The 9,776-nt window shown below is 34.3% G+C and overlaps 1 protein-coding gene across 1 annotated transcript; it reads left to right on the forward strand.

Annotated features, from left to right (window-relative positions):
- The first annotated feature begins 1,341 nt into the window (after positions 1-1,341).
- On the forward strand, positions 1,342-1,716 carry LOC140831413 (uncharacterized). Its single transcript, XM_073195168.1, has one exon. The coding sequence runs from the start codon at positions 1,342-1,344 to the stop codon at positions 1,714-1,716; it is 375 nt and encodes a 124-aa protein (XP_073051269.1).
- The last annotated feature ends 8,060 nt before the right edge of the window (positions 1,717-9,776 follow it).

Below are 9,776 nucleotides of genomic sequence, written 5' to 3' on the forward strand. Positions count from 1 at the left end.
TAAACACGAGGCAAAGACGATGGATCGAACTATTGAAGATATTCTAGGGCGTGTGCCATGGACCTTGGAGGAATTAAATAAACACCCCCCTTGATTGAATTTGCCGATAGCAATAATTATCATGGAAGTATCGAAATCAGAGAGAAAGCTATCATGATATTTGAATTTGTTGGAAACTAGATTCTGGAGTTTGACAAAACATAAATCAATCGATTAACAAAATATGAATCAACTGATACGCGCAAGAAAATTCGGCAACTGAACCTATCAACTGATGTCAGTTGATACAATGATACAAAGTAAACTGATCAGTTAAAAACATTCAGCCGAATGTCTTAAAGTCTCTCAACTGAAGATGTCTCGGGAAAGAACAAAGAAGACATAACAAAGCACAAGAACGCCGCACAACAACCAAGACTACTTAAGACAACGCATTACGGACAAAGCAATTAAGACTCCGAACTACAATCATTGAAGAGAACATTTCCCAAGGAATGATGAAGTGGCAATCAACGGATACTAGAATTCAAATGCATATCAAAGTTACCGTTGAAAGAGAAGTATAAATATGACTGAAGAACAACAGAAAAATAGAGACGATCACTCAATATTAATGTTGCTGTTACTCTGTCAAAATCTCAGCTCACTTTCATTTGAATTACTCGTAGCAATCAAGGCTACAATCTGAGCTTATTAGCACTCTCTAAAAGTTGTTAGATTCTATTGTGCTAATATCAGTTACGCACTGAGAATATTGTGTAGAACTAAGAGTTTCAGTTTTGGCAGTTGTAAGTCCAAACTGAAGTGGGTCTGTACAAGTGTTGTACTTGATCAAATTATTTTAGTGAATATCATATCCTTGTGATAGAAGGGGTGACGTAGGAGTAATTAAATTCTCCGAACATCCAGAAACAACTATTGCATATTTCTTTTAGTTTCGTATTCTATATTTCAGTCAGTTACTTTCCTCAACTACTCTAGTTAAACTGATTGTTATTGACCAACAAGATTCCGAGATTCAGTTTGTCACTAAACTGAACTCAAATATTGTTAAAGAACAATTTTCAGTGTAAGTGTTTTTTCAACCCCCCCTTCTAAACACTATTGTTACGAAAACCGATCTTATCAGAATTGCTGATAAAGTAGATATTATCAAGGAAAAACGCAAGGCAGCTCATGATCAATAAAAGAGCTGGGCTAATTTAAAGTGAAGATCGTTGGAGTTTGAAAGTGGTGTGAAAGCTTATGTTAAAGTTTCCCCCTATGAAAGGAGTGGTTCGATTCAGCAAATCTAGAAAGATAACTCCAAGATATGTCGGACCCTTCAAAATACTGAGGAAAATGGGAAACCTGGCTTATCAGCGGGCTTTACCACCAAGCATGTCAAGGATTGACAACTTCTTCCACGTCTCACAGCTAAGGAAGTATGTCTCATATCCAAGTAGCATTCTTGAAGTTGAACCTTTACTAATCAAAGGAAATGTGAACGAGGAAATGAAATATGAAAAAGTCCCTATTCGACTAATGAACATCAAATACCAAGGGTTGAGATGCCGAACAATTCCATATGTCAAGATACAATGGTCAAATCATATGGAACGAGAAGAAACTTGGGAATTTGAAGAACGTATGCGCACTCGGCATCCTCACCTCTTTAAAGATTTAACTAACTCAAGTTTAGAGGACAAAACTTCCAATAAGGAGGGTGGGATGTGAGAACCCGGATTTTTTGAAGCAAAGCACCTCAAAAAGCTCGGAAAGTAGCTCAAAAAGAAGCCGAGGCGATGCAAAACCTTGAGAATTGACGGTACGTCACTTGGAAAAGAAACCCTCAGCTCATAAGCTAAAAACCTCAGCTCAAGGAAGCTCCAATATTGTCGGGGAGGAAATCCCTAGCTCATGAATTCAATATCCTAGCTCAATGAAGCCCAACCATGCTTGTCCTAAAAGGACCAAAAAGGAAGATAAAGGAGGAACTAAGGGAATGGACAAATTTATTGAGCAAGAATTGTCCATAAGATAAAAGTTTGGACAAACTTATTGTGCAAGAGATGACCATTGAGTTAACCAAGGAAGGAACTAAATGAGCTAAAGGTTTGGACAAACTTATTATGAAAGAAATGACCACTAAGTTAACCAAGAAAGGGAGCTAAAAGTTTGGACAAATTTATGATGCAAGAAAAGTCCCTTTAGAAAACCTAGATGACCTTTGATGCTTGGAATAGCATGGACCACATTGATGGCACTTCTTGGGGCTCAAGATTTCGGCCATGAGGTGTTGAAAAGCCATATTTTCAGCCTATAAATACCACCCCTCATGCTGAATAAAGGCACAGAAGAATTCTCCCAAAAACACTCCAAGTTTCGGCCATAGCAAGGAAATGAAGGAAGACAAATCACGGCTATTGTGTTCATCATCTAGGCATGTCCAAGAGCTACATAATCAACTCAAGATGTTGTCCAAAGGCTCGCCAAATTGTTGTCCAAAAATCAGACCAAGTGCCGTCCAAGGCTTGTCCAAAATACGGTTCGCGTTCGGTCGAGATCCGTTCAAGTTCAAGAGAGTTTCGAATAAACCAATGAACAAAAGTAAGTGGGCTTTTGTTATGTACTTCGTTTGTATTTTTAAACTTTGATATCAATAACATGACATACATGAGGGTGTGTCCTTATTTTCGAAAAAAATCAGCATGTTCTATTTTAAACTTTTGATCGATTATGTGTTCTCGTCTGTGCTTCGAATTTCTTGATTCCGCTGTGTCAGTATGAAAACTCTGGAATCTGAATATCTGAAAAGTTTTGTCTGTGACTTCCGAATTCTGTTTACACTGTTACGATTCAATTTGAAATGTGAAGAGAATTGTGATTCTGTCTGGCACCCAATGGTGGGTATAAAACCATTTCTGTCTGGCCCCTATCGGTGGGCATAAAACCGTGTTCTGGCCTCACCCCTTAGAGGACTAACATATTGGGGACAAATTTGACCATGGAAATGAGATGAGTAGCAGTGTTTTGTCTGTTCTGATATGTTCTTTTCTGAATTGAAATGATCTGAATTGCTTCTGTTTCGTTCTGAATCATTTGATAAGTTTTGATTCGTTTCCGTTTTTTCAAGATAAGAATATTAGTTTTGAAAGTGTGTTAAAGGAAATTTTTAAGAAATTAAGTTCTATATGTATCTTTGGAATCGATCGACCCCCACTTGCTGAGTGTTTCCCAAAACACTCACCCCTTACAATTTCAGATAAAAATGAAGAACAAATCAACGAGGAAGAGCAGGAAGCTTTCTGGGGTTGGTGATCGATGGCCACGATTAAGAATCAATTTATCCATTTTGTTTCAGTTTTCCGCATTTCGCAACTCTGATGTATTTTATTTCATTGTCATTGTAAGACAATACTCTATTTATGAAAAAGACTAGTTTGATTTGATACGAGGCTTTATTGTTTTCAATATAATTGTTAAACAATGCCGGATGTCACCGATACTTCAGACTCGGGGCGTGACACTCTCAACACCTCTCAAAACCATCATAAGCATTAAAATCTTCAAAGTAACTTCAATCATTAGCATATGTCATAAACATAAGTGCGGAAAAACTAGCTCTGGTCCTCGGGTTGTGTGCACCATCAGTCTAGCTAGTTCAACCATCAAGACCTCCATTATCATCAACATTAGCCTCACCTGCATCGATCATATCTAGTGAGTCTATTGAATCAGCAAACCTTAACCATGATAATTAGTAATACATATACTTTTACTTAAAATAGATTTTCATGAACATGCATAGCTTAAACATTTTTCCTTTCATCATATACATTTTCCTTTTCATCATACATTTTTCTTTTCATCATGTACGTATACGTTTTCTTTTTATTGAATTCGGATCGTTAATTGTGACTTCCGTATCAGCTGAAGGTCGATGGATTTATCTACATGTAACCACAGTACTGAGCGACGGGGACATCAGCGACACTCTCACCCGTCAACTGAGCCTTGGCCTTACATATCATCAAATCATCATATCATGTTGACGAAAATACTATCGTCGGGCTCCCTCTGGGGCCTTCTTCCGTAAACGGGCCCCCTCTAGGCCTTTTCCCTCACGATATCTCCAATCATATAATCGTATCATCGTATTAGTCACAATCACTCCACCTCCTCAAAGTTTCATATTTTCATCACTTATAAAATTTCATGTGTGTATGTCTATATATATATATAAATTATTTTTCTTTCAAACGAAGCATGCAACATGTCTTTTAACATTAGCATTTCATCATATAATTTCTTAAACATTTAAAATAAAGATTTTATCACATATTACAGTATTCAGGGCACTGCCAGTATGTATAACAATTTTAGACCTCAAAACGACGACCCAAATCATTCCAAACTTAAACTATTACCTTAAAATATACTCATAAATATTTCTTGGACGTAAATGTAAGACCCTCAACTAATTTCCCAATTTGTTTTTAATACTTAGACGTACCTGCTGGTTTTAGACCAAATTGACTCGAAACTTAACCAAAACTTGCCAAACTTGAACCATAGCCTATTAACACCTAACCATACCATATACAACCCAAATCAAGCCAATTAAGAACATTGATCAAGCCTAGAACGATGATGAAAATTTATGCACAAACTCTAGCCCCTACTTGGTTCGATCTTAAGATAACCTCAACTCCAGCGCCTTAGCCACATGTCCAGACCTTAGTTGACCCTCCTAGGACGATGAAAAACCCATAAGGAACCTGCTGGACCAAACCTAACATCCCTAACACAAGCAGCCCTTCAAAACCGCAACTCCCCAACCAAGCGCGGGCCCCAAGCTCACGTGATCACCTAGCCCTTCTAACCTAGCATCGTGTATCCCCCTAGGATCCTCACACAGCCCCCATAGTGTCCTCTGGTCGTGCCCTATCAGCAGCAAGAGCCGCAAGCTCTTCTAAGAAACCCTAGCCGAACCCTAACTCCATATGCTTCTCAATTTCCGTTCATCTTTGTACCCTTACTGTCCAGCCCCTTTAACATGCATCTATGGACCCTTAAACATGTGAAAACATCCCTTCAATTTCCCCTACCATGGCAGCCCCTTTGTGCATCACTAGGAGGACTTCTAAGAGATGAAAACACTAGTTTTTTGCATGTATAGCCATAAAAACGAAAATATATAAAGTTTATCGTGTTTAGCATGCAATCATGTATCAAACACATAATATGATGTGAAAGATGAGTGAAGGAAGATTAAGGCGTGCCTTTGCGTTTATTACGCACGAAAACCAACTTGCGATACAAAGTACGTCGGCGGGGAGACGAGGGATGAAACCTTGCTGATTTTTCCTTCAAATTTCATGGCTTTCCATGTGGTGTGTGCTACTGATGGAGAAGAAGAGTCCTACTACAATTTCATGGGCTGGGTCGTGAGTTTTGGGTGTGTGGGAGTCGAGGGTTTAGGGGCTTGTTTAATAAAAATCAATTGATACAAGTTTAGGCCCACTAATCAAATTTTATTAGTCTCATTAAGCTAATTAGTTAATATTTAAAATATTTTATTTAAAAAAGGTTGTGAAAATATTAGTCGATTTCTCGAAAAGTCAATATTTTGTCGAAAATCAAATACCGTTTAAAAATACAACTCGGTGTGCAAAACCCTCGTTTTCAAAAATTAAATTTAAAATTACACCATACATTCAACAATTAAAATATTTATTTAATAAAAATATTTTCTCTTATATGGTCTCCGGTCTCCGTTACTCGACTGCGTCTCGAATAACCTTTAAAATACAGTTTTATGTATGCTAGTAGAAAACCATATTTTAAACATGTAAAAAAAAAAACCTACCATTTTACTAAATTCAATTAAAATTTGATAACTTGCATGCATATAGTTCATGTTGACCTTCGATTTTTCGGGACGTTACAATCTACCCCCCCCCCCCCCCCCCCTTAAATTGAATTTCGTCCTCGAAATTCATTTATCTTGATAATCAAAAGTTTAGACTCTTAGTTCTAGTGCTCCAATAATCCATGCTTCCGCTGTGCCACTCTGATAAAATAAGTCTTAGGTTGTCCTTATGCCTCCTCAATCCTAACTAAATTTGCCTTCGAGATCCTCGTTTGCGAATCGCGACTTAAAATGACCTATGGTGACTCAGTTCTATTTTACTATAACCTCGAATTTCGAATTTTCTCACAATTCTCAATATTAGAAATGGATGTCCAAACTTATCGTATCTTACTTTCCTTATACTATACCCAAGATGTTAATCAACCTATTATATTTCAAAATTAAAATCCCAAAAGCATCCTTTCTAAAATTTATTGAACTCAAGGTATGCTAAGGCTTTAAATCCAAATATTAGCATTTATGTAGTTCAACTTAAGATATCTTAGCACCAAAATATACTAATTGGCTTCCCATTAAAAGTTAAACCCTATCTCAACCCCATCATAATATTAGTATAAGATCCTTGAATCGAATCTTTATCCTACGACACCAAATTAACGTAGCTTAACTATCTACAAGTACATCCCACATATAAAATATTTGCAATCTTAAATTCCGCCCAACATTTTCGTATAAACACTCATCTCATAAACTTGTAATTCAAACTTACACAACCCATATAGTCTTTGGACAACATATTTTCAACACACATTTCCACTTGATCTCAAATTTCTTAATGACTTTAAAATATTCTCGACTTTGACTCTCGCTTTCCTTTATTTACTCGAGCTTATCCCATAGTATCATATAAGTTCAAATTTGACTTCTAATATTTTTTTCAGGTGTAAACCCGAGCCTTTCGATTTAATAACTTAATTAATAAATGATAAACATAAAAATTGTACATTAATTAAATTTTTTATAATATAAATATATATTTTTGTTTTATTAAATGTTTAAATATTATATGTTTTATAATAAATTGTATAAAATATAAGTTGTTGTATAATTATAAGTTTTTACTATTTTTACAGGTTCGATAAAAGAAGAATAACCTTGGCGTTGCAAATGCGATTAAGATGATTCTTGGACATGTAGAAAGTTGATGATAATATTTACAATATTGGTGACAAGCATGAGATAAAAATCCTCTCACAATTGGGATCAAATTAAGCAACAAATAAAGTTACCAAAGGAATGGCAGTTTTACCATGCTCTAGTATTTTGACCATATCTCTCAAATTACTTGGTCAAATGGTTTGAAAAAAATACCACAACTAGACAACTCAATTATCCACATGTTTCTTTTTATGTGAAGAAGCAAATTCGGAGAAGAAGATTTTCAAAAGTGATGTGTAATATAATATAATATCTTGGAACACCAATGAAGACTTATGTGTAAAAAATAGTATTTTATTTGTGGTTGTCTCCCCAAATTTGGCTATAAATAGGGGTGCATTGTAATGTATTGAGATATCTCTCATTCTATGAATAAACCTTTGAGTTCATAATATTTCTTTCTATATTTTTCCTTTATTTCTTCATTTAAATATAATTAGCATGTTAATTTCATATTCAAAGTTTTACACTTTGAATAATGAATAGCTAACTTCCTAAAGTTGAGATGAAAAGGTGAAACTCTTGGCATGATAATAAAGTTACTAAAAGGTAAGAATCTATATTTTATATTATTTAATCATTATTTATTGTTTATGTTATATTTATTTCTTTAAGCATTTTTATACCCTACTTATAAGTGGGAGTTTTGATTTATTATTGCTATATGTTACACTAAATTCTTGGAACTATTTAAATGTTAGTTTGGTATTACCAACTATTTAAAGTGGATGCCTTGATTTATTATATATGAATATATTATAATATTAAATTCTTGGAACCATTTAAATGTTAGTTTGGTTTTACCAACCATTTAAAGTGGGAACCTTGATTTACTATATATAAATATATCATAATATTAATTTCTTGGTATTATTTAAATGTTAGTTTGGTTTTACAAATCATTTAAAGTGGGAACCTTGATTTAGTGTATACAAATATATATAGCACAATAAATACTTGACAACATTTATAAGTTTTGGTATATATTATATACTTATAAGATAATAATATATAACATAAAATAAATATGATTATTTAATATATTGGAACCATTTTATTAAGTGGATTTCAATAATGTTCGTTAATGTTAACTTTATTAAAATACCAAGAATGGATCCTTTAATCTCAACTACTTAAATTAAAATTTGAACAATTAAAAATTATCAATTAAAGATTCAAACAACAAAAATAAAAAAATAAATAAAAGACATTGTAGTGAACTTGTAATTACCTTAGCTTTCTCGTGGATACGATATTCGAACTCATCGAATTATACTACTTGTGGACAACCTGCTCTTGGGAGTGCAACAATCAAAGTCGCAACAAGTTTTTGGCGCCGTTGCCGGGGAAGTATAATTTAATTTCAAGTCTATTTAATTTTGTTTATATTTTATTTTTCTTTATTTGAATTTTTATTGCTTTTGTGTGTTTTTATTCTTCTGCATTCGCATTTGCATGAGCATTTGGTCGCGTACACTTAGTGGTCGACTCATTCGAAATAACACTTTCTTTTTACAAAACATGGCGGAAGAACCCATCCAAGAAAATGAAGATGAAATTCAATCTCAACATGATCATGATAGACGAAAAAAACTTAGAGATCACATGAATCCTACACGTACTAGTGCACCTTCATGTCTAGTTTTTTCCCGCTGATGCATCTCATTTCAATTTTAAGCCTGGTATTATCCAACTTTTACCCAATTTTCATGGCTTAGATTCTGAAAATCCATACATGCATTTACGAGAGTTTGAAGAAGTGTGCAACACATATAATGATCTAAATTGTAGCATGAACACCATTCGAATTAAGCTTTTTCCTTTTTCTTTAAAAGTTAAAGCTAAAACTTGGCTACAAAATCTTAGATCGGGATCCATTCGAACTTGGGATGAATTGCAACAAAAATTTTTGAAAAAGTTTTTTCCATCTCATAGAAAAAATTCTTTCAAAAGGCAAATCATCACTTTCACTCAAAAACAAGGAGAAACTTTTTATCAGTGTTGGGATAGATACAAAGAATTGCTTAATCTTTGTCCACATCATGGTTTTGAAATTTGGAGAGTTATTTCTCAATTTTATGAAGGCTTAACACCTAAAGATAGGGAAATGGTTGAAATTATGTGTAATGGAACATTTGAAGATAAAGATCCAAACGAGGCAATTGAGTATCTCGATTCATTAGCTGAAAATACTCAAAATTGGGACACTATAGGTACAATCGAACCATCAAACAAGATTCAATCTCCTACATCTGGTGGAGGTATGTACACTCTCAAAGATGAATATGATCTTCACGCTAGATTTACCTCTTTGGCAAGAAAAGTTGAGGCACTTGAATTGAAAAAGAATGGTCAATTAAAATCTGTTCAAGAAATTGCGTGTCACATCTGTGGTACAAGTGATAATTTTACAAAAGATTGTCCCACTTTGCCCTCTTTTAAAGAATGTCTCCATGAACAAGCCAATGTTTTGAACAATTTCAAAAGGCCAAATTTTGAACCATTTTCTCAAAATTACAATCCAGGTTGACGAAATCATCCAAATTTTAGTTGGAGGAATGATAATGCTGCACAATTTTCACAACCAAATTTCCAAAATCAACAAAATTTTCAAAATTATGCACCTTATGTTCCTCCACCTAAAAGAAATTTGGAAGATACATTGAATTCTTTCATTGCAAAGCAAGAGTCTATCAATACT

Source organism: Primulina eburnea, chromosome 5 (assembly GCF_022965805.1).
Source record: "Primulina eburnea isolate SZY01 chromosome 5, ASM2296580v1, whole genome shotgun sequence".
NCBI lineage: Eukaryota > Viridiplantae > Streptophyta > Magnoliopsida > Lamiales > Gesneriaceae > Primulina > Primulina eburnea.

What these genes read in the sequence shown, in the direction of transcription:
- LOC140831413 (XM_073195168.1), top strand. Translation starts at nt 1,342, where the DNA reads ATGGGAAACCTGGCTTATCAGCGGGCTTTACCACCAAGCATGTCAAGG.